The sequence below is a fragment of the Branchiostoma belcheri genome, unplaced genomic scaffold, assembly GCF_001625305.1.
Source record: "Branchiostoma belcheri isolate BF01 breed outbred unplaced genomic scaffold, Haploidv18h27 scaffold198, whole genome shotgun sequence".
In the NCBI taxonomy this organism is placed as follows: Eukaryota; Metazoa; Chordata; class Leptocardii; order Amphioxiformes; family Branchiostomatidae; genus Branchiostoma; species Branchiostoma belcheri.
In genome coordinates this window covers 134,348-158,786 of record NW_017803468.1, presented here as the reverse complement: position 1 = coordinate 158,786, position 24,439 = coordinate 134,348, and the positions used below count along the sequence as shown (strand labels likewise).

Genomic DNA, 24,439 nt, shown 5'->3' with positions numbered 1-24,439 from the left:
ACAGTTAAGTTATAAATAAAAGCCCAGCATCATATGGTTGAAACTAAAAACTTACTTAAAACATTATTCTTTTAAGCTTGAATATGCTGCTCCTTGTTCTTTCTTATGAGCAACAAAATTATTCTGTTTTATTTTATTCTATTTCTTCTCTCTTGATAGAAGAGAACATATTTGAAATATCAATAAAGACAATCAATTAATATTCTGTGTGCAAAAAGCCACAGTTGGCCGGAAAAGGTGCCTTTTGCATGCATGGTAACATAGGCCTTTCCTACTTATAAAGTATCCAGTTATCGACTGACAACTAAGCCATTAAACTTTAAACAAAAGACTTCTGCAAAAGATCAACCATCACTTTAGATATCCCTACTTGCTGTGTACAAACACAGAGTCATTCAAACAAGTAATTCCCTAGGGAATGCATTGACGGAATTTTTAGAATATTTTCAACTCGATCGCAGTACTATACTAACGGCTCCGCCCCTGAGGCGTCGCCAAAAAACACACGGGACACAGGCATTGCCGTTCACACTCTTACGGGAGGCTCCCTTCTGACTGCCACCCCTCCTTATCTCTCTCTCTTTCTCTCTCTTCCAGCTTTCTCTCCCCGTCTCTCTTTCTCTCTCCCCTCCGCCCTCACTCTCCCTCACTTCTTTCTCTCCCCCTCTCCCTCTCTCTCGCTCTCTTTCTCCCTCCCTCTATCTCACGTTTCCTGTTGGTAATACTTACATAAACATAAAACAATACCTTGAAGTTGACAGACGCTTTATTGTTTTGATCATCATAAGAATGGTTTTACATAATTGCCTGGAACGTACATCAAAATACTGTTTACAAAATACAATGGTTAAAAGGTTAAAACTGTTTGTTTTCTGCCCAGCTTACAGAAAGAAATGCACCAAAAGTGACATGCTTGCCACAATTAAATTGTGTACTATTCTGTCCATGCCCTTGCAATGATTACAGGAAGAGAAATGTGCCCAACGGTACAGAAATTGACACCACTAAAAATGCACTACAAGGCTAAAATATAGTTTTAACCACGAACTTAAAACACCGAAAAATCTCTTTTCTTTTCCCAACGCAAAAGTTAGTATCCCGGCTAATGAAAAAGAATATGTGACCTGTATTAAAACACCCTTCAGTATTTGAATATGTGTCCTCAACTAAAGAGATCTTTCTTCCTAGTTGAAACGACCTTTATCGGATGCAAAGAGTCCAACGTATCACTCTCAGTCCTACGCGATAATATTTCAGACGTGCATCCCGCCATCGATAGGCAGCGCTACTCCTGTGACGAACGCCGCCTTTTCCGAGCACAGGAAGGCCACCACACCGCCAACCTCACGCGGAGATCCCCACCGCTTCATACCGAGAGAATTTACCCGGCCCTCGATTTGATCCCCCCTCTCTTCCAGAATTGGCCCCCAGGCTTCGGTTTTGATGTAGCCGGGAATGACGACGTTACAGGTGATCCTCCTGGGCGCAAGCTGCTTGGCGTAGTGCCGGACCAGATACTCCACACTTGCTTTAGATATCCCCGCGGTGACGTAGGGGAGGAAGGGGCTGGAAGAACTGTTGCACCCAGGAGAAGACATGCCGACGATGTACCCTCGCTCGTCCTCCATTCTGGTGACCGCCTTTTCCACCAGCCTGATGAAACATTTGAGGTACATACCCTGGTAGTATTCGTACGCCTCCCACCCCGCGAACCAACTGCCGTTGGCGTCAGGTTTGCTCGGGGTGCGGCCTCCCCAGATCCCACCGGCGTTGTGGACGAGCGCATTCAGCTTGCCGCCGAAGTTCTGGTCGATACAGGAGAACAAGGCGCCTACTGTGGCGTCTTCTTCTACCCCGCCCCCAACCAGAAACACACGCACCTTGTACGTTCCCTCCAGGTGTGCTTTGGCGTCTTGGGCACGTTCTTGGTTCTGTCGGTAGCCTAGAACAAGATCGTAGCCGACAGAGGCGAGCTCCTCGGCTATACCGTAGCCGATTCCTCGGGTCCCACCGGTGACGAGAGCGGTCTTGCTGAGCGACATGATAGCGACGTGTGCGTAGGGAAATGCCCTGAATGTAAGCAAAGATATCAGTGGACAAATCTACTTAATTAGTCCGAGAGGATAGTAGGTATAGCGATCCCACAACACATTGCGGGTTCCGGTCTCCCGAGCACGAATCCGGTTGACAGCACATCGGAGCTGTGTCCCTCCTTTTGTCGAGCCAAACGATCTTGTTAACGACCACTATATTTTCTAAGAAACATTCAAACTGAATTATAAGTAGCCTCAAGATCGTTAACGTTAAACATCGTCCATATCCCCATTTTCACGTCGTTGCTACTAATAGAGGTTGAACCGTTGAATATAAGTTATTGACAGGCTGTGCCTGTTCATTAGGAATTTAAATATTTCTCTACCTTACCTTCTGACATTTTCAAGGACGTTCTACAAGAACGTCCTGTTATCACAACAAATATGGCGCCGTGCTTCCGCATTTGAAATGAATATAGCAAGAAAACAGTAAGCCTGAAGAAATACACCAATACTGACATGCAGGTCACAAATGTGTACTTTTTTTGCATGACCCTGCCGTGCTTACAATAGGAGACAGAAGGTGATCAAGGGGGCAAACACGATGCAGTGATACCGCTGTGAATGTATATACTGTGGTTCGGCTATGGTTGGCTGGTAGTTGTGCTGGTATTCGGGAGGAGGTGAGCAGTGTTCAGGCCAAATTTGACTCAAATTTAGTTCAAATTCGATTCAATCAGTATAAAGAGATACGCGTAGTATGCATACAAGTAGTACGTTGTCCTCTTTTGAATATTTTTAAAGAAACGCCCCTGCAGTTCTAGAGGAAGCCGATAGGGGGCCCAAACCTACGTCACTTCTTCCCCAGCACAAGAGCTACCTACCATCAAATTTCGTCACCCTAGCACGTCCAGATCATGAGATATCAAAAACGGAAGTTCCGCTGCAGTACCACAACTAGCAGCTAATAATTTCTAGGCCTACCCACCTACCAAGTATGAAGACGAGTTATCGTGTTTACAGACGGACACAGACACACACACGAACGCCTCTGCAAACATAACCTCCTTTGCGAAGGTAATAATGCGAACTCACCTGGCCTGCCAAGTGCACTTTGTTTAACCTGCTAAGTGCACTCTGTTCGACCTGACCTGACCCTGACCTGAGGGCCAAGACTCCAACATGCCTTGCACTGGAGCATTCTGTCGTGTGACATGTGAGTGACTTGTCCCATTGTTTCATTTGTCACCTACCAAACTAGAGTATCCAACGGGTATGTAAGGACAGTACCCTGCACTGTTGAACCTGTGACCATGCTAACCTGGTATCCAGTCTATCGTGGTTGGGCCTAAAAAAATCCACAGCGCGGTCGACCGAAAACTACCTAATCTCACTATCTACGAACCGGGCGGCCATCTTGTATATAGTCAGGAATGTCCGGTACGGCCGTCGGGAACGCTCGGTAGCGTCACGATTTACGCGATCGAAAACGCTCCGATCATAACCGGAAAGCCTACCGAACGTTATATTGCAGGGAAGCTCGGGACAGCAAAAAAACGGGGCGAAAACGAAGCATTGCCACGGCTATGAGTATAAAGTCACTAGTAGTGAGTTTCAATACATGAAAAAGCTGCAGAGATTGTACTTTGCACGGCAGTGAGGTGAAAACTGTGTTGAATGGGAGAGGACTGCATCAGTTTTAAGGCTGTATGAATTGGCTTATATTTGATCGCGGTCGGCTTAAATTTGCCCATGTTATACCGCCTCACCACTGTGCGTTGGCTGGAGTCCACATGACTTCCGCCAAGCGTCATATAAAAGAGGGATTCAAAAATGAACAATCTTGAGTTCATTTTTGCATATTTTGTACATTGTACCCTGAACTCAAACATACTCGACTTTTGTACCTTGCTTATGCACCCTATTATAAATTCTTAAGCGTCAAAACTTCTTATTTTGGTGTCCTCAAAAATCCCCGAAGACGAAATACTGTATTCTGCTCCCTCGAACGTGTAGATAGTCGCCCAACAACCTCAACAGTTTGCCAACATTGCGCGGCGCAGTATGAGGTTGGTGCAGTACGGGAAGCCCTTCCAGCTTGCTAAGGAAGAGGTACCCACTGCACCTAAAGGTGGGGCTGTCGTCAAGGTACTGTTCATTAACATTCATCCAACACGCAGTGTGTTTTAATCTCCAAGGAGATCTTTTGGTGGCTGGGCAGACAGTATCAAAATTGACCAGGCTGTGTCCATTTGCAAAATAGTTACCATTTTGCCACCTAAGCTCTGTAGAAAGACGGAAGCATCAATACATCATATGCTTAATCACTTCTGGGTCGCAAAATGGTAAGTAAACTGTCAAGCAAATGGATACTGCCTGGCTGATTTGATAGAGTCTTTCTGGTCACTAAAAGATCTGCTCGGAGATTAGTGTGTTTGAGAGATCGGCTGAAAAAACAACCCACCTCGAGCTCCATCCAACATTTTTCCCGGTATTCACAGATCTACGCACATTTTATGCATCTTCTTAGATGGCTTTTTCCTGGAAGTATATATGACTGTTAACTTGCAAAATTACGTCAGCACACATTACAAAAGACGGGTAGATTTCGTCCACAGTCTGCACAGCAGAGGATTTTTAGTAGAGGGACCAGTGCAGTTTGTTCATTAACTTTCTGTTAGACTGACGATAACCTTTAGGACGAATGAACGTTTGTTGTGTCAATAAAGTCGACGTCGATGTTGTTGTACACTTTATAGTTGGGCATATGCTTTGACACGTTCGGTCGACCTGGAGACAATTTGAACGTGTGTGTTTGTGTGTATGTATGTGTGTGTGTGTGTGTGTGTGTGTGTGTGTGTGTGTGTGTGTGTGTGTGTGTGTGTGTGTGTGTGTGTGTGTGTGTGTGTGTGTGTGCGCGTCTGCGTGCATGTTTCTGTGTGTGTCTGTGTTTATGTGTGTATGTGCGTTTTGTGTTTTGCGTGCTCTGTGTGTGTGCGTGTTTTGCGTGTTTGTTTGTGTGCGTGTGTTTGTGTGCCTCTGTGTGCGTGTGCTAGTGTGTGCGCTTGATTGTGCGTGCGTGTGTCTGTGTGAGCGCGTGCGTGTTTATGTGCGTGTGTGTGTGCGTGCGTGCGTGCGTGTGTGTGTGTGTGTGTGTGTGTGTGTGTGCGCGCGCGCGCGTGTGTGTGTGTGTTTGAAGTGACATGTATGCCCCTCTTTCTAATTTCAGACGGAGTATGCCGGGGTGTGTCATTCCGATGTACACGCTGCGGACGGAGACCTTCTCAAATTCATCCCTCTTGATATAGTTGGAGTGATTCTTGGTAAGTTCCCCAAAAAAGTTAGCCCAGGTTTTAACAACATATAGTTTGCAAAATAGACAAGTTCTTTACGTTTCTTGAGATTTTCTGCAAATAAATTTGGTATTCGTCACCAGTCTTGCTCTCTGTGCCCACAGGCCATGAGATAGCTGGCACTGTTAGCGACATTGACCCCAGCGCAGACCTAAAGGTAAAAAGCTGTAGAATTTATAGTATGAAAGACCCGTAAACTCTTTTTTAAATTTTTGTTTCGGGTTTTGTGCAACACGTATTTCTGAAATAATTAATGTTTATTCTTATTAAACGTAGGATTGCTCACAGTGAAGTACCTATGTGTGCATATTGCCGTGGTTGGGTATAAGAGACTGAGAACCTCAATTGCTCGAGCCATTGCCTGTATCAGACCTTTTGACCTGTCATGCTGCCTGTCAATCCCACCCACGTTCTATCAACTCTCTCTGCCCGGACAAACAGACGCACAAACCCACAGCTCAGCCACGCACCCAAGGTGTGTCCCGTGTTTAAGAGAGCCATATATACCCCACGTACTTTAAAGAACCCAACAAACCTTTCGGAAAAGCGTAGGACTGGTGTATTGTCCAAATTCTGCAGTGTAGCAGAATCATCAGCAAGTTGATGTTGGCTAACGTAACCCCAAAAGACAAATACTTCCGAGTTTCCTGCCTCCTGTAGGTAGGAGACCGGGTGGTGGTGTATTGGACCGGTGGATGTGGGGAGTGTAAGCGGTGCGAGGTGGGACAGACTATCGCATGTCTCAACAACGTCAAACACTGGGCTGGCATCAATGAAGACGGCGGGTAAGGCACGATTCCCTATGCTACCCATATCAGGTATGACATAAACTTAGTTGGATTTTAAAAATTTTAAATGGAACAGGTCTTTCATTGGCTGCTGTGATAATGTGATCAAGCTGAGAATAACAGATACAGGATTTTATACAGGATGGAAAGGTATTATACATCTCGAAGCAAATACAGGGTGGTGTGGAATGCATGGGGAATGGGGACATTTGGAATGGGGTAAAAAGAATGGGTGAAATGTGCTGCATTTGCTCTAAGCAATTGTCCGCCTTTCTAGTAAGTTCAATCGTGTTTTCTCTAGGTTCTCCGATTACGTCGTCATTCCTGACGCCAGACTGTTGGTGAAGGTGCCTGCCACGGTTGCCATGGATACGGCGTGTCTCCTCCCCTGTTCTGCGCTCACAGCCTACAACGCCGTCTCCACAATTGTGCCCACCGTTGAAGACTTCGCTAAATATAGTGGTAAAACTTTCAATTCTCTACACACAGCCTGCAGGATATAATTAAGGGTTAATGTCCCGGCCCGAGGTGTATATGGTGAGATAATTCCTCGTCAGGTGCGATAACCACCGAATAAACCACCAAGGGATTATATCACCATATACACTCAGAATAAAGCGGGGCATTAACATTATTAACATATAGGCTATCAAACTGACAGTTATTTTCCTTTATAGCATCCCCCCTTTGCCGAAAAAACTGTCACATTACATGTTACATCAAACAAAATGGCGTGGACAGAAAAACATATCATCTAGACAATGCATCTGCGGTGACCACGTGCCTTTGGAACATGCAGTACCACTTTTATTAGGGGGTCAAAACTTATGTTAAGTCTCTGTCTGTTTACATTTCATTAAATTTAATATTTTTAATTGTTTTGGTTTTAAAAATAAATTATTCAAAATAAACTATAATACGTTTTTAATAGATAAATACTACGAGTCCTGTCCCCTGTAGAATGGTACGGTCCCAAAAGTGGTCGACTATTTCAATAACCGACCACTTTTGAGGTTACGGCCTGATACCATGGGGATTAGAGCCTTCTGATTGGTCAACGTCTTCTGACTATATGATAATTATCCTTTGCATGTTCATGTTTTATCTTCTAACCCATAAGGTTCAGATACGAACAAAGAATTTTGACACAAAGTGTGAAAGCCCCTCTGTATGAATTACTGTTTCAGACGACTGTGCAGTACTGCTGGTGGGCGCTGGGGGGCTCGGCCTGTGGGGTGTCCAGTTCGCCAAACAGCTACTTCCAGCTGGAGTTCGTGTCATTTGTGCCGACATAAACGTAAGTACATATAACCTACTTTTTTTAAAAAGTAGGTTATATGTACTTACGTACAAAACATTCAGAGTTTAAAAAAGATACAAGCCAATATCTAGTGCTCAACATCAAGAAAACACTCCTAGTGGTTAAACAATACTTTTGACTGTCCAAAGGCATAGCATGTTCAGAAAACATCAAAATCAACATTTTACAATCATTAAACAGTCTAAAGCTGTGTTTCCTTACCATGTAGGAGGAGAAGCTGGCTGCAGCCAGAGAAGCCGGATGTGACGACGTTTTACTGTGGAGTAATGGAGGTATATGTACATGTAATTCTGAATCCCAATTGTCTGAACGAGTATTATGACGCGTACTTGTTTTTGGCAACGTCTCAGGGAGGAGCCTAATGGTACATTATTGTGTGCAATTTGCGAGAATTCTAGGAATCGTACAGGAATTTTGTCCACAGGCATCGAATGTCCACAGGAATGTCTCCCAGCTCTGTTGACATGCTCACATTCTTGGAAACCCTTGGGAAACCTGTCACCCCGAGGCTCGTTCACTATACACTCATGGGAGGGGAGGGTACCACGGCTTCCACAAAATCATACAATAATGGCTGTGCCATAAAAACAATACCCCTAACAACAACCACCGACGCCATGGTAATGCATGTTTTCATTGCCAGTCTTGTTGTAATTCCAAATTTCCTACTAAAATAATTCTACTTGTTCAAAACGGTTAATTGGTACTTAAGATGTTAAATTTCCTGCAATTGTATCCAGTTGATGACGTCACCGCTGTGGCTGCAACCCAAAAAGTGTGCGGGAGTCTGGGTGCTGCTGTGGCCGCCATCGACTTCGTCAACGTGCCTGAAACTTTTGAACGTTTGCAGAAAATAATGGCCGAGGTCGGTAATAACCACTGACAACAAACAGCACTTTCATTAGCTTGAACTTTTCCTACATCAGCGTAGAGTGTTTTTTCTAATACAACGAGTACAGAGAGATCAACTTTTCAACAACCATTGTCCCCTTCGTAAACGGTCGATGCCATTTGAAACGGTCGATGCCATGTTGCATGAAGGGCTAACTTCCACACCGTGATGTTTTGTGGCATAGAGGTTACGTTAGGGTATAGGTTAGGGTTTTAGAGCTACACTTTTGGACCCGGGTTCGAATCTGAGCTTGCGCTTTTTTTCACTAATATTTACAATTCTACATGACCCACCTTATATCTTCAATTAGAATACTAGTATTGATTTTTAAAGTACATAGTACTTTTTATTCGTTTTTGGAAGCTCGGATATGGCATCGACCATTCAGCGAAATGGCATCGACCGTTACAAATGGCATCGACCGTTCACAAGACGGTAAATTGCGTCTCGTTCATCCGGATTGGAATAAATTTCAGGGTGGCGTACACGCTCTGGTGGGCTTGTTTGGAGTCGATGCCCCTGCTACAGTTCCTCTCTTTCCGTTTGTGGCGGGTCGTCACACCGTTACCGGGGTCGCCATAGGCTCACTGCCACAGCTGAGGGACGTCATGTCACTGGTGGCGCAAGGGAAGGTTTGCATCCTCCTTACCAATCTTATATGGGGACAAAGCAGAATTCCGCTCCCGAAACGTTGGGTCTGTCGTTGGGTGTAGAATGTGATCAGCTGATATGATATCAACTGAAGATAGAGATGTGATTCATGCAAATGAGGATCTTATTTGCATAATTAATGAGAAAAACATATAATTCTTTTAAAATTCCTCTATAATTCTGTTAAAAATGTTAACACCGTTTTGCGAAGGTATAAAATCACCATGGAACTCTTGCTCTCTTAGTTCGAGTTACGTCACGTACGTCTAATCGGCTCTGTTGCCACAATGTTGCTTTATTTAGAGTTGCTTCCATGTCCGGTTACCGCGAGTTCATCTTATCATTTGTTATGTCATTCATATAACACAGAGATAATCAAATGTTAGCCCAATACACAACATATTAAATTTAACGTTAGGTTTGTACAAATGAGAAAAAAAATCGACAATAGTTGTATTTGCAGAAATGTCAGTTTTATAGAAAAATATATATCAATCTTGTTATGATAATCTATCAACCTTATCATGAGATAGGCATCTATCAATACATGATATCTGACCTGCATCTGTTTGCAGGTCAAACCGCCACCCATTTCCCATCATCCTTTGGAGAACGTGTATGACGTCATTCAAGAGCTGAAAGCTGGAAAGGTCAAAGGTCGTGCAGTTGTGAAGTTCTAAGATATGATATCCACCGTTCTCGAATCCATACAGAATAGGAGCGAGTAAGATTCGATTAAAGACATAGTGCCCTGTGAAAAAATTGTAGCCAACGACTATGTGAATGAAAATTATCTTAAAATGCCTTATAAGTTTGTAAACTAGACGAAAAATTTCATATCATGAGCATACTCAAATATCTCTTGTGATTATTGTTTAAACGCTTTAGGGTGATTTGTTGTTTTTTATTCCATACTTTTCGTTCCCAAAAGCTGCCCAGTCCGTGTTGACCCAAATCATTTTGCCGCCAGATACCTGAGAGATCAGGTGTTTAGGGCTAAGGTTAGAGTTAGGGTCTAAGAGTTAGAGTTAGGATTAGGGTTGGTATCGTTTTTCAGGGCTATGTTTAGACGATTGGGGTTAGGTTAAGGTGAGGTTAGGTTAGGTTAGGTTAGGCTAGGTTTAGGTGAGGTGAGGTGAGGTGAGGTTTGGTTAGGTTAGGTTAGGTTAGGATAGGATAGGATAGGCCTAGGATAGGATAGGATAGGATAGGATAGGATAGGATAGGATAGGATAGGTGAGGTGAGGTTAGGTTAGGTTAGGCTAGGTTGAGGTGAGGTGAGGTTTGGTTAGGTTAGGTTAGGTTAGGATAGGATAGGATAGGATAGGATAGGATAGGCCTAGGATAGGATAGGATAGGATAGGATAGGTGAGGTGAGGTGAGGTGAGGTTAGGTTAGGTTAGGTTAGGTTAGGTTAGGTTAGGTTAGGTTAGGTGAGGTTTGGTGAGGTTTGGTTAGGTTAGGTTAGGCTAGGTTAGGTGAGGTGATTTGAGGTTAGGTAAGGTTAGGTGAGGTTAGGTGAGGTTAGGGGAGGTTAGGGGAGGTTAGGTTTGTTTAGGTTAGGTTAGGTTAGGTGAAGTGAGGTGAGGTGAGGTTAGGTTAGGTGAGGTTAGTTGAGGTCAGGTTAGGTGAGGTGAGGTTTGGTTAGGTTAGGTTAGGTTATTATATTAGGTTAGGTCTCCCACATCACGGCTGAACCCCTTGTCTCAGGTATATTGGGAACCCCCGAGTAGTGTCAGAATCATGTATTTGGCAGGATCATGTATATGGCTTGACACGGGGCCTAGGTTTGGAATTGTGACCTCAGCACAAGTACTGTTTTCTATGTAAATGTGCACGATTCATAAATACCAGTTCAAAGAAACAATACTGGGCTTGTCACCAACAAGTCAATTTGTCAAGAGTAGGGGACCTTCCCGGTGTGAGTGGTTCAAACATTACAGTCTGGTCTCAGGTTTGACATCTTTGAAAAGGTGATAGTCACCTGTTATGTCAATCCTTCCACAAATGTGGTAAATCGTCATAAAATAAAATAAAATAAGGTCGTAGAAATTGATACTTAGGAGAATACCTGTTTGATCCCGTACAAAACAACATGCGAGGACTACATTCTAACTGCATGATGCGATATGCACAAACATCACATGAGTCGACGGGTACAAAGGTCTTGTTTTCACTACCATGGACCGCGAGAACCAGCATGAAAACATTTAAACACTAAGCTTAGAGTCTCTTAGATTTCAACGTTACAATAGCTTATTGTCAATTCTATTTAGATTAATGTTATATTTCAGTAGGCTATTCTAAATCGGCAACGTTGACTTTCTCCTGGCTGTTGATCCAAAGTGTTTACAAGTTTGAACCATGTCAGAGACAGTTCGCCACCTTTGGGGTCAGTTAGACGTCATTATATTTCAGTCCATACCATATGGTATGGATGAAATATATTGTGTTCTCTCATGTTTCTTCTTCTCCTCCTGCCAAACAGTCAAAGAGATTGAACTCTGTCTTTTTTTAGCCAAATGACCTGAAATTTGGCATGGAGGTAGAGTGGGTCAATACCCCCAGGCGTTTTTTTTTTTTCATTTTTTTGATACATGGCTTTTAAAAGTTTTTTGGGGGCATTTTTCGACAAAAAAAGGATTTTTGGATCCTGAGCCCTGGTATCACAAGCAAATGATCTGAAATTCGGTATAAGCGTACCTTGAACGTGTGTCTACAGAATAGCAGTCACATATTTGGCATACATGACTTCCAAATGACTCATTTAGGGGACTTTAATGGCTATTTTCAGCCAAAAAAGGGCCAAAAGTGCTATACCCGTTCCACGTTCGATCTAAAGAATATATATAATGGCCCGTACCATCTGCCGTTGGCCATCGAACACTGCTCGAACACGTCGGGTTACCTGGGGTCACGTTGCACGTAAGTGGTACGCAATGACCCTCACATTCAATTTTATGTGCCTAAGATCATATACAATCACGACGATGGAATATGCCGACCATCTTATTATGGACTGAAATATGCTGCATTTGCTCCCAAGCAAATGTCGGCCTTTCTAGTTTATAGGCGTGTCCCAACATGGCGCGGCGTTGTATGAGGTTGGTGGAGTACGGGAAGCCCTTCCAGCTAGCGAAAGAAGAGGTGCCCACTGCACCCAAGGGCGGAGCTGTCGTCAAGGTACGTTTTAGTGTCTAAACAACGGCACTGACACAAGGTACGGCGCTTGGTTTGCATGTTTCGAAAGTCCTTGGTACGAATGTGTTCACAGCCTATCAGCCTTTTAACCTAAATAACTCGCCCATCCAGTCAGTCGGAACCACCCCACCCCCTTTAAAATCCTGGCTACGGGCATGTTGCCCGACGAGTCTTTGACCTCCAGAAATTTCAGTCAGTAGTACAACAGGCTCCCTTAAGGTAATTGAACGCAAGATCGGCTAAAAATGTGAATACGTTAAACTGTCTGGCGGTTTTGGCATTTGTTGATATTCTGGCGATCAATAAATTAGGCCATAGGTTGTTGGAAGTCAGTTAAACGACCCAGTAAAAGTTAACAGGGTACAATTATTGTGTTGTACATGCCTCGAGCTCTACCGTAACGTGTTTAATTGAACGTCACGATTGAAGACATATATGTAGGTGGAGACTTTGGTTGGCCGTTGGCTGTTAAAAATAACATACTGTATGGTTAAGTTAGATTTTAGTTGGGTCTAACACCAACATGGCTTACTATGGGACCTTTGCTTCTTGGGTGATTACTGGCATGTTGTTGTTGAAGGGAGGGGGCGTGATGAACTTTGCCCAAATACTGTGCTCCGCTTGTTTGCTCTACTAAGGTCGCTTGACATGACGTCCTTGGCTCTGCAAATACCTACGGTAACATGTAAGTGTCGTCATATCATGGTCATGTCAATAAAAACACTGTAACATTGTCTGTTCGCACATATAGGGTGAATCCAAGGATAACTAATGTGCTTGGTGAACCAAATTACATAGACGATAGAAGATAAGGTCGGGTGGGAATCCTTTCAACTAGAAAGACCGACATTTGCCCAAGAGCAAATGCTGCGAGAATATTTTAGTCCACATCACTCGCCATTCCAAAAGTGTTTCCGTCTCTTCTTTCAAACCAAGTTTTAGGTCATTTAGCCCCGAAATGAACATGATGAATCCAGGAAGTAGCAGGAGAAGAAGGTAAAACATGAGGAAACATGTCCATACCTCTGAAAGAGTGAAATAAAGCTAGTGGAGCCCATCCAAGCCAGTCAATTGCATTTTTTGAAGTGATGGGCTCTCCAAAAAGTCAGCTTGGAACAATAGACTTGTCCATCATCGTCGGCCTCCTTCCGTCTGCGTAGTCAATGGTATGCGATGCGTTGAAGCAGGACCTGTCAAGTCTATATATAGGCCAATCCCTCAGAAAAAGTCACCGAGTACGAAGGCCCACAACGACACATCCATACACCTCTTCCACAGCCCTTCCACACCGCGCTGCCAAGGGATATACCTTCCATTCCTCTTTTCCGCATACGTACCTTCAAGGTATATCCCTTTTGCAGCGCGGTATGAAAGAGCCGTGGAAGAGGTGTATGGGAGTCTCATGAGTGGCCTGTGCCAGGCGTCGGGGGCGGCTGGAAAGAGTAGACATTCATAGAGAGATATACCAAAGACGTTGGTTCACAAGAGACTACAATTCGGGGGTGGCAAACTGTACTTTTACTAGCTGACCAACTGAAAATTATCATGTGTGGTATGGATTGAATATTTTTATTTTCCTACTTTTTTATTACTATTATTATTATTACTATTATTACTATTATTATCTTTTTATTACTGGTACAAAGGTTTTGTTTTAAGTGAGTTTGCTTGTGTTTCACAAAATCGGCGAGAAATTCACAATTATGATGAATAAAACAAGAAGTTTATAATAACTACACATACTTCATGGCAAGGTATATTCCTCAGTTGTTATCATGATATAATCATAGCCCCTCAAATTCATAATTCTCAGACGGAGTATGCCGGAGTGTGCCACTCAGACCTCCACAGTCTGGACGGAGACTTCCGCCTGCTCGTGCCTATGCAGACTGTTCTCGGTAAGTTGATGTCGTCAATCTTAAAATCCTATTGTCAATATATGACTGACCATACCTAGATGATATGCCCCCCCCCACCTCCAGGTAATAGACTGTTAGCTAGCTATAGGCGAAAGACTTGTGGGTTAACAGATTTATGTTAACACACACACACACACACACACACACACACACACAAACACGCACACACACACACGCACAAAGCATAGGGTAGAACATAAACCCTACCTACTAAAGCAAGGGAAAGAAGTCTTCTATATATTTACCTATTTTTTGCATTGTGTAAGTTCACAATATGAAAAATAATAATTATAATTAATCAATAATTTGAAGATGTATTCAAGTCTGTCTAAATCACCAAGTCTCTTGAAATCCGTTCTACATGATTGGAGACATGTGAAGAGCCTGTTGAGTAAAATATCATATGTTCACAGGGCATGAGATAGCTGGTACGGTGCACGACATTGACTCAGGGACAGATTTCAAGGTAAATGGACGCAAACGTCATGATCTAAGCTAAACATTACTCCGTGAAATTCCAGCTTTTAGTATTTGAATATATCACGAATAAATGACGGGGGGCACCACAGACTTTCTGCAACCTATGGTCGCTGAGTCCAATTTCTCCTGTTGAAAATTGCAGTTTAAAATTGCTTCTAAACGCTATGTTGTTTGCGTAGGTAGGAGACCGTGTGGCCGTGTACTGGCACGGTGGATGTGGGGACTGCAGCAGGTGTCAGGTGGGAGAAACTACTGCCTGTCTCAAGAACGTCAAACACTGGGCTGGGATAAACGAAGATGGCGGGTAAGATTCATTAAGTCATTCAACGGTCACTCTGCGTCGTAATCTTGTGTAAACCTGACACTTTGAGTGTCACATCAAAACTATGACGAAAATATGATGTTACGTGCATATCAAAATCAAAACAGAAGGTAATCTTGATATCATACCACATAGCAACAAAAGTATACTGTACATCGAAATTTATCATAAAAAGCTTTTGGGTAACGTTGAACGTAAAAGCTTCGTTAATGTCTTACATATATACATGATATTTCACTCCATAGAAATATTTCAAGTTTAAGTTACACTAATTTACATAAATAGATAATAAACTTAGAGAAAAATATAAACAGCGGCGACAGTGGGAACAGATTTTATTGTTGATAATTTGTTTTTAAAAACTTCAACTTATCAGCAGGAAGTCCATACATAGTTTAGTATCATGAATAAGAAGAGTTGTCAGAGTGTGCATCAAAACGTTTTTCACACAAAATGTTCTACAGTTTCTCGGATTACGTCACCATCCCTGACGCCAGACTGTTGGTGAAGGTGCCTGACACGGTTTCCATGGATACGGCGTGCCTCCTCCCCTGTTCCGGACTGACCGCCTACAACGCCGTGTGTACGATCATGCCGACTGTTCAGGACTTCGTCAAGCATAACGGTGACATTCGGTCTTATTATAGTCTACATAAGAGTACCGGTCTTCGCAGTTGTACAAGAGGCTTATCATAGTTCTGCACAATGGTCTTATCATAATTCTGCACACGGGTCTTATCATTATTTAATTGACTACACAAGGGTCTTGTCACTGCACAGCGGTGTTGTCATTTTGCACATGGGTCTTATTCTACCTACACAAGGGTCTTATATCATTCTGCACAGTGGTCTTGTCGTTTTGCACATGGGTCTTATCATTCTACCTACACAAGGGTCTTATATCATTCTGCACAGTGGTCTTGTCATTTTGCACATGGGTCTTATCATTCTACACACGGGTCTTATATCATTCCGCACAGTGGTCTTATCATTCTACACAAGGGTCTTATATCATTCTGCACAGTGGCCTTGTCATTCTGCACATGGGTCTTATTATTCTACACAAGCTTAAGGGTCTTATATCATTCTGCACAGTGGTCTTGTCATTTTGCACATGGGTCTTATCATTCTACACATGGGTCTTATATCATTCTGCACAGGGGTCTTGTCATTCTGCACATGGGTCTTATCATTCTACACACGGGTCTTATATCATTCTGCACAGTAGCCTTGTCATTCTGCACATGGGTCTTATCATTCTGCATAAGGGTCTTATCTTTCTGCACAACAAGATGTCTTATGTGTGAACTTCTTGCTACGCCCATATATCTTTTTCTGTATCTGTATGGCCGGTAAAACCGCCCTTCGACGTAACACACCAGTGAGAGTGTGAGTGTGCATACTAATAGGAGGCCTGATGTAGATCTTCGACCGTCACTGCTGGCACCACAATACATTACTCTTACTCTGAGAATGTTAAAAACGCGAGGCGGCGACTGCTACTGTTTGTATATAGAGAGACTTCAGATAGGCTTAGCACGGGTACTACATTTCAAACATCCGTCAGTAGTTGTTATGGACATCGGTCACGATGTGTCACTGAGCTTACATAACACATTGCCAGCCTGTACATATTAGGCACACGCGCCCTTTGCATTGAGTTTCAAAGGTTGCTTTGCATTCTTTGATGATTATCTGTTGTTGCAGCGGACTGTGCAGTACTGCTGGTGGGCGCTGGGGGGCTCGGCCTGTGGGGTGTCCAGTTCGCCAAACAGCTACTTCCAGCTGGAGTTCGCGTCATCAGTGCAGACGTGGACGTAAGTATGCTATATTGCAAACTGAGGGCAAATGAATTTTTGTTTAACCACTAGGTAACCAAAATAAAAGAATAAACATTGAAGATTGGTGTAAATAAAGTGTTAATATATTGCAAGCCCTCCACTGTACACTGAGTTTGGAATCATGACCTATGCTGAGATCACAAATCCAAACCGTGTCCCGGCCGGGCAGCTTTTGGAAACGAAACGTATGAAATGAAAGACAACAAAACACAAAAAAAGTTTTTTTTAATAATAAGTCTAGCACTATTTTACTATGTCCATGATATGAAATTATTATTTTTCGTCCATACAAATACAGTAGCCCGGCCGGGTCCCGGTTTTGATATGAAAGACAACAAAACACAAAAAAGTGTAAATAACTAGCACTATTCTTGTACAATATTCTTGATATGAAAGGATTGTTTTTCGTCAATACAAATAGCCCGGCCTGGTCCCGGTTTTGGACATTATGACCTTTATTGGGCATTAATTCGGGTAGTTATTATGTTACACATACATGTATGTTACTATTTAGTTTAGAGGGACTAGAGCAAAAAACATACAACATATAACCCACCCAAGTTTGCTTCAAGTGAAGGTTCTCGTCAGTAGCTTTTTAATGTGGCAAAATTTCCTCCTCATCTTGTAGGACGAGAAGCTGGCTGCAGCCAGAGAAGCCGGGTGTGACGACGTTCTTTTGTGGGGAAAAGATGGTAAGTCATTTCTTAACAAAAAGTACACTAAATACAAGATCAATCACAGACAAATGTGTGCATGCATACGGTGATAGGCCTCATAGTTTACGGCGCTGGCGCTGATTGGTTCGGGCAAAATAAGGCATGTTGAATTTTGCTAATCTGGGCGCTGATTGGTTTGGGTCAAATAAGGCATGTTGAATTTTGGTAATCTGGGTGATGATTGGTTTAAGCCAAATAAGGCATGTTGAATTTTGGTAATCTGGGCGTTGATTGGTTTGGGTCAAATAAGGCATGTTGAATTTTGGTAATCTGGGCGTTGATTGGTTTAAGCCAAATAAGGCATGTTGAATTTTGGTAAAATCTGGGTGATGATTGGTCTGAGCCAAATAAGGCAAGTTTGATGTTGGGGACCCAACCACACCCTTCACTCACCGCCGCAAAGAGACCTCTTGGTAGCGAAAGCTTCTGTGCTTGAAACGCTTCAATTGTGCGTATCAGCCTAAGTTCTTTCCCTTTGCATGAAAGAAGCCTATAAGTTATAACAAAAGTGTTTCCTTTACATCCAGTTGATGACGCCGCCGCTGTGGCAGCAGCCCAGAAAGTATGCGGGAGTCTGGGTGCTGCTGTGGCCGCCATCGACTTCGTCAACGTGCCTGCTACATTCGGACGTGTAGAGAAGATTTTAGCTCAGGTCGGTACAAGTATAATAATAATTTAGTGCTTGGTTTACCTCCATTAAAATGCCAGTGCTGTGTACAAACTGGACTAAACATCAACTTTGTTTTCAATTCGATTTCTTGTACTAGGGCGTCATGAAAGAATTTTTGATGAATAAGATAAAGATATATCAGCTTCTATCACAACGGGTTTGTTTTCTCTTTTGCATACATCGACAAATGTTTACCATATACCTATATACTCGTAATCTATCGTCTCATACCAATAAACATTTTTTTCACTTTGGAACCGAAGTATGGCGTGGCTGATGAGCTGTGGGTTTGCATCTTTCTGTCCTTACAATGTTGGTTGAGCGTTGGTTGTAGATTGACAGACAGAATGATGGGGGAGGAGTGAAAGGTTAACACAGCCAATATTCTCCACCAGACTCCTTTGCAGGCTGCAATAAATAGGAAAAATTGACCTAAAGGGGATATAACAGGCCGGCACTTCCGTGTAGGCGAATTGGACCTTCTATGGCAAGCCACTCCCCTGGCCAATTGTATCCCAATTTAGGTCGACTTCTTCTATTTCATTATTCCGCCAGCAAAGGACTCTGGCGGACACTAGGAAGCCAATAGGTATTTTATTATATTAATAGTTAACCAGGGTTACATAAAAGATCCTGCAATACTCCTTAAAATCCTGTCATTTCTACTTGTTTCGCGTAAACTCTATTTAGACTGGGGGGGGGGGCTAAAAAATCCTGCGCGAACTTTGATGTCGTATAGCGTAGGAATGGCTTACGCTAGAACCACTAAACTTGGTGACCTTTCATAAAATATAGTTGGGAAGTTCGTATCAGTGTAATACATTATTGTTTTCCTGTCCTCAGGGCGGCATGCATGTTGTGGTGGGTTTGCTGGGAGTCGGTGCCTCTGGCTCCGTCCCTCTGATGCCGTACGTGCTGAGTCGTCACCAGATGGCCGGGGTGCTCATGGGATCTCTGCCGCAGCTCAAGGACCTCATGGCCCTCATGGCGAAGGGGAAGGTACGTACTCATTATTATAGGTTTGCGATAGAAAAATCTATTTTCTTTTTGCTGGCGTGTATAGAGGTTTGCCATGTTGGATTTGACATCACGAGAACACCGCATATTTTCTGGTTGAAACGTTACTTATATTACATCGATTCCTACATAAATCATAATTTGAAATAAGAGCTTTATTATACTTATATACACAGTAGGTTACGTAAAGATCACAACAAAATACTTTACAGATACCGGTATACATCGTCAATCTAGCAAGAGTAATGTAGTCAAGTTAGTGAAATAGACTACTTCCTGTTTCTTTGTAATGATGTAAATGTAAGAACAGGTATTTTTTATGATCAACGGTTTGTCTAAACAAATTATGAATACATGTACCGTGTATGGTTAAGACACAACAATGGTTTAGATCGTGTTTTTCATTGTAAATTTATTCTTAAGGACAATATTTGAGACCTAACTTCTTTCCTCAGGTGAAGCCACCGCCGATTTCCCATCATCCCCTGGAGAAAGTCTTTGACGTCATGCAGGACCTGAAGGCTGGAAAGGTCAAAGGTCGTGCGGTTGTGAAGCTGTCAGCATCGATGTGACGCTGAGAACCATGGGAACTCTTGGATGAATAATAAAATCTCTTTCCAACCAACTGTACACCTTGCAAGCTTGATGTTCTTTTCGACCAAAAACCAGTACAGCCTGGATACATAATGCTAGCAGCACTCGTAAATATGGATGTATATTTCTGCAGGTTCTTCGTTTTCTAGGGACGCCATAAGCGAACTCTAAAAACAAATCACGAAATATACGATTTTCTTTATAGTTTATTGACTCATAATTGCTTTATTCATTTATACCTAACATCTGTAGACACAAAACATGCATATGCCCCTGCTAGGTACCTATTCGGATCCTAGTCTTTTTAGTACGCTCAACATTGCTGATAAATTTCATTAGTGCAAATCATATTTTACTGTCCTTGACCATCAATGTCATTAAACGTCAACTAACATTTTGTGTAGATAAGAACCAACTAGAATAAAACAATGACTTGTTTCCTATACGCACGTTTCCACATTCTGTCTGGTGTCATTCACGAAAAGAGGACTCACTGGATAAAGTACAGACTATCGTTGCAGTGCACAAGAAGCTTACACGTTCAAAATTAGTCCGTGCCAATGTACAAATAAACCTATGCAATTGAAATATTCTACCTCAATCAAGAAAACTCAGGGGAAAAAAGGATACAGATACTCAATACAGTATCTCAAAAAAGACACCTCAGGAGAAAAAGGATCCAGATGCCCAATATACTACTTCATATACTACTAAAGGATACAGAAGGTAACAAACCAAAGAGGTACGAACCACCAATCCAAGAGACCGTCCTTAGGATCTCAGAGAAGTCCATATAGATCCACAAAAGTACTACTAAGTAAATAGATGCAATCTATAGGTTCACAAAGTTCATAGGTTTACAAATGTACACATAGGATTTCAGCAAGTCCATAGATCCACAAAAGTACATTCTTATGAAATAGAACCTCATCAGCTAGCAAGTCCATATGTATTAATATAGATCATGAAAAGTACAAATATGATCTCAGCAAGTTCATAGATCCACAAAAGATATCAATAAAAACATTACCTATAATATAAAATCAAGGTTCAAGTATTCTACATCAAATCTTGCTTGGTGTACGGTCGCTCGTAGATCACTGTATGGTGGAAAGGTAGCCTTAGTTTCTATATCTTCGTGTTCCGTGTTTAACTATTTTTGGCAAGAGCTTTCAGTGCCTCAACAATTATTTCCTTTTACAAATTGCATCATATTCTAATTATGATATGAAATTAAGGGTTGCACAAATCAAATTTTGCTTCCTGAACATTCTGCTCAGAGACCGCCGTCTGGTGGAGAGGGGGCCTTAGACTCCCTATCTTTGTGTGAGTTTCTACCACGTCTGCTCAAAGCTTTCAGCGTCTCCTCAAAATGTTCCTGCTGCAGTTCCTTCCCACTCCGCACGATGGAGCCACACCGCCCGTGCTGCCAGGCGTCCATCAGTGCGAGCCCCTTCTCCTTGAGACTGGCGCTGCTGGCGTTCAGGATGTTGTCTATCTCGTACTGTTTCAGGCCCTTTTCTCTACCGAAACGGCGGAGAGCTCGCTGCCGATCTTCGCACAGCAAGTCCTCGGCTAAACCTGGAAATACAAACACAGCGCCAATGCTTTAACTGAGGCTGCCATCCCATTCACAAGTCGTCGTACGTACCACATTGTAATTTGAAGTCAGGATTTTCCAGCATGGCAGAAGATGCTCTGTGAGACCCAACCACCGACGAGGAACTAAGACAGCCTTTCAGAAACAAGATTGTCCCAAGAATACATTCATTTTACGATCCAACGATGTATGTGACCGCCACATTACTTAATAGTGACCTCCACTCCTAATTTTCGTGCTTTGACCTTTGACTGGCTAGGACTTTGAGTATATGACTTTTATGTTTTGACGCATCGGACTTTTATGTTTACTGTATGTTGTCCACTCTTGTTTTTCTGTATGTAACAATGTCTTGACTTGTAATTTTGCTGGTCCCCCTTGGAATGCAAGCTGAATGGGGCTACCCAGCCGTCTTATAAATAAATAAATAGAGTCCCATGGGACGCTGTAATGTTATCTTAAACTATTGAAAATCCGTGTTGCACTAATACATACAGTTAATGACGATTGCACTGTAAATATTGATAGCGTCGATACAATGGGTAAGAGATATTAATTTTACAATGATTATAATCTTGGAATAAGGTTTAAGTATCTTTGTGCACACAGATATCGAATCCAAATAAATTTTCTAAGAAGCTCGAAAATGAATACAATATTTGTATGATTGGGTGTGGACATGCTTTAAATTTATTTGGATAAAAGCTCAGACCTCGAAGTAGATGCTACGCTGGTTGATGACACCGTAATAACTGCTTAAAGATTAATCCCTAATCTTAAGTCTTACCGGCAGAGAACTCCTGGCACCACATCTGCCTTAGTGACGCCATGTGTTCCTTCAGACCGGCTTTTGTCATAGCGGGAACTCGAGCTCCAGCTTGAACTTGCTCTTGGTCAACGGGCTTGTCTGTTTCTACATCTATTGGTTTGGAGTCAACCTGACTGTTTTCTTTTGCCTCTTTGATGCAAGCGTTAACATATATGCCAAGACTTCGGATGAAAAACGAAAGGAAATATTCCAGTCTAACACCTTCTTTCGGAATGCAGCGATTGTTCCATGCTATCAGAATAAGGGTAGCGATTTTATAATGGATGGACGTTTGTACCGGGTCTTCAAAAGTCAAAACAAGCTCAAAGATTCGTTCCAGAACTTGGGAGACGATGTATGGTTCTACTACTTGGTATTTTGTGTCACGATAGTTTGGTGGAGTTTCAAAAGCAGACAAGGGTTTGGGAACTACTATTCCAAATAGAAACCGAAGGTAGACGTCAAATGTTTCCCTCCTCTTTCCAAACAGAAAACTGGGCGAAGCATTTGAACCGGATGTAAGAGCTTTGCTACTGTTGCACTGCTTTACAAGTATGCCTGAATCCTTCCTTTTTCTTTCGAAGAAGTCGACAACAGCATGTTCCTTCACATGTTGCACTAGCTCTGTTTCAGGAAAACGGATGTTGTACACTGCCTTTTTGCAAGCATTGATTTTTGTGATAGTAAACAGATATAGACTTTCTAGCAGTTTCAACGGACCATTTTGGCCCATGTTCCCACTCAGACGGACCGTGCACAATTGGTTTGGAAAGATATAAAATGATTGCTCAGAGGACCTTTTGAAACCGGGTTTGGCATATTTTAAATTTTCATTTTTGCCGATGATGCGTGAGACATTAGGATACTCTCTGCTGAACCTGGAGCCAGTCATTGTGTATTGCGTCTAGTTGATGATGATGATCTGCTGCACATAGAGGCCTGAAAAACGCAAGGTGACAGCTTTAAACAGACGCCTTTTGTCAGTACATATAGACAGAACAAATGGTAAAATCCATTGACGTTAGGCATATTTCCCTGACGACAGTGTCCCCATAATCCATGGTTGATAACCTAAGGTCGTGTTGATTTGATTATATGGATGAATTTTCGGCCTTTTCCAAAGAAAAGTTTTCAACCATACTGTAAGTCGTACAAAACTGTTACAAATGAGCAAATATATACCGTTTAGTTGCAAAAATATATAATGGAACACGATACCAATGTCGTAGAATGCCAAAATCAAACAAAAAACACGAAATGGAAAAGAAATGAATTTGAAGAGTAGATTATTCGCCACATCATATCCTGTGTCATTTGTTCAACCTTCAAAACCACGTAGATTTCATAATGAAAGGAACTTATTTTTTGCAAAACTTTTTTTATTCACACGCTCGCATCAGATTTGGTGTTCCCAGAGGATGTCATCCATATAATCAAATCAATATGGCCTAATGGCCTCAAACTGACCCCCTCCCTCTTTCCGATTAAACACTGTATACGCTGTACAATCTCACTGTTTTTTAGGCTCAGGCTGGCAAAGGATCCAATGCAACAACACGAACCAGGAAGTATTATTAGCAAATATAATTAGGGCTCGAAATGCAGTCGCATATGTAGGTTCGTGTAGGTCAAATTGGAACTGTGTATTTCTGAATTTACCTATATATACCTAACATGAACCAGTCTATGTACTTGGTTTATTATGTACATGTAAGAGTAAACAATGTGGATTTTGATTTGCTGCATTGTCTGTGTGAACTACGAAGTATAAAAGACATAATTATCATGGTTTATGAACAGTTTTAGCATAATCTATACTAAATTCTGATTAGTGCCGGTAAAACTTTTTTGGTGCAGGTAATTCTCAACGTCACATACACCAGTGCAGGTGTAAAACAGTATTTCAAGATTGAGTAAAGAGAATTTTTTTACACAACCAAGACTTTTTTTCAGCCGACGTTTGGGTGACCGTCTGTCACCTTCTTAGGGCAATTCTGGCTGGTTCACATTGCATTGAAAAATAGGTGTCGCTGCTACAGATGTATTCCCAAATGTACAATACTTACATATCTACACTTATCCGTGATGGAGTAAGACACACCAATAAAGATCTACCCATAGGAAAGTGTACATGAGAAATTGTGCAAGTCTCAGTCCCATTGTTCATAGTATAATGCAGTTTGACAGTACTATTGTGTTCCCTATGACTCATCTGTAGTTTAGCTGGTTATGC

At 42.3% G+C, this 24,439-nt stretch overlaps 4 protein-coding genes across 4 annotated transcripts; 2 read left to right on the top strand and 2 right to left on the bottom strand.

Annotated features, from left to right (window-relative positions):
- Window positions 1-1,008: 1,008 nt before the first annotated feature.
- LOC109468285 (3-oxoacyl-[acyl-carrier-protein] reductase FabG-like) lies at window positions 1,009-2,087 on the bottom strand. Its single transcript, XM_019766539.1, has one exon. It carries the CDS (start codon window positions 2,040-2,042, stop codon window positions 1,254-1,256), a length of 789 nt encoding a protein of 262 aa, XP_019622098.1. The 5' UTR covers window positions 2,043-2,087; the 3' UTR covers window positions 1,009-1,253.
- A 1,623-nt stretch (window positions 2,088-3,710) lies between these two features.
- LOC109468274 (alcohol dehydrogenase-like) lies at window positions 3,711-9,856 on the top strand. The gene is made up of 11 exons (XM_019766529.1): window positions 3,711-3,740; window positions 4,050-4,181; window positions 5,263-5,356; window positions 5,491-5,543; window positions 6,047-6,171; window positions 6,476-6,636; window positions 7,362-7,471; window positions 7,704-7,767; window positions 8,236-8,360; window positions 8,864-9,019; window positions 9,614-9,856. Exons 1-11 carry the CDS (start codon window positions 3,711-3,713, stop codon window positions 9,716-9,718), a joined length of 1,155 nt encoding a protein of 384 aa, XP_019622088.1. The 3' UTR covers window positions 9,719-9,856.
- Window positions 9,857-12,100: 2,244 nt separating this feature from the next.
- LOC109468286 (alcohol dehydrogenase-like) lies at window positions 12,101-20,177 on the top strand. The gene is made up of 10 exons (XM_019766541.1): window positions 12,101-12,221; window positions 14,053-14,137; window positions 14,572-14,624; window positions 14,818-14,942; window positions 15,425-15,585; window positions 16,668-16,777; window positions 17,430-17,493; window positions 18,045-18,169; window positions 19,031-19,186; window positions 19,660-20,177. The coding sequence occupies exons 1-10, from the start codon at window positions 12,123-12,125 to the stop codon at window positions 19,774-19,776; spliced, it is 1,095 nt and encodes a 364-aa protein (XP_019622100.1). The 5' UTR covers window positions 12,101-12,122; the 3' UTR covers window positions 19,777-20,177.
- Window positions 20,178-20,516: 339 nt separating this feature from the next.
- LOC109468279 lies at window positions 20,517-23,147 on the bottom strand. Its single transcript, XM_019766535.1, has 2 exons — window positions 22,186-23,147; window positions 20,517-21,379 (listed from the first exon to the last, which is right to left on the bottom strand). Exons 1-2 carry the CDS (start codon window positions 23,096-23,098, stop codon window positions 21,075-21,077), a joined length of 1,218 nt encoding a protein of 405 aa, XP_019622094.1. The 5' UTR covers window positions 23,099-23,147; the 3' UTR covers window positions 20,517-21,074.
- Window positions 23,148-24,439: the final 1,292 nt, after the last annotated feature.

Coding starts and splice junctions, on each gene's coding strand:
- LOC109468286 (XM_019766541.1), top strand. CDS start 12,123: ATGGCGCGGCGTTGTATGAGGTTGGTGGAGTACGGGAAGCCCTTCCAG. Junction 14,625..14,817: donor ACTCAGGGACAGATTTCAAG/GTAAATGGACGC, acceptor TTGTTTGCGTAG/GTAGGAGACCGTGTGGCCGT. Junction 14,943..15,424: donor GGGATAAACGAAGATGGCGG/GTAAGATTCATT, acceptor AATGTTCTACAG/TTTCTCGGATTACGTCACCA.
- LOC109468279 (XM_019766535.1), bottom strand. CDS start 23,098: ATGACTGGCTCCAGGTTCAGCAGAGAGTATCCTAATGTCTCACGCATC. Junction 21,380..22,185: donor GTGCCAGGAGTTCTCTGCCG/GTAAGACTTAAG, acceptor TTGTATTTCCAG/GTTTAGCCGAGGACTTGCTG.
- LOC109468285 (XM_019766539.1), bottom strand. CDS start 2,042: ATGTCGCTCAGCAAGACCGCTCTCGTCACCGGTGGGACCCGAGGAATC.
- LOC109468274 (XM_019766529.1), top strand. CDS start 3,711: ATGGGAGAGGACTGCATCAGTTTTAAGGCT. Junction 5,357..5,490: donor TATAGTTGGAGTGATTCTTG/GTAAGTTCCCCA, acceptor CTGTGCCCACAG/GCCATGAGATAGCTGGCACT. Junction 5,544..6,046: donor ACCCCAGCGCAGACCTAAAG/GTAAAAAGCTGT, acceptor TGCCTCCTGTAG/GTAGGAGACCGGGTGGTGGT.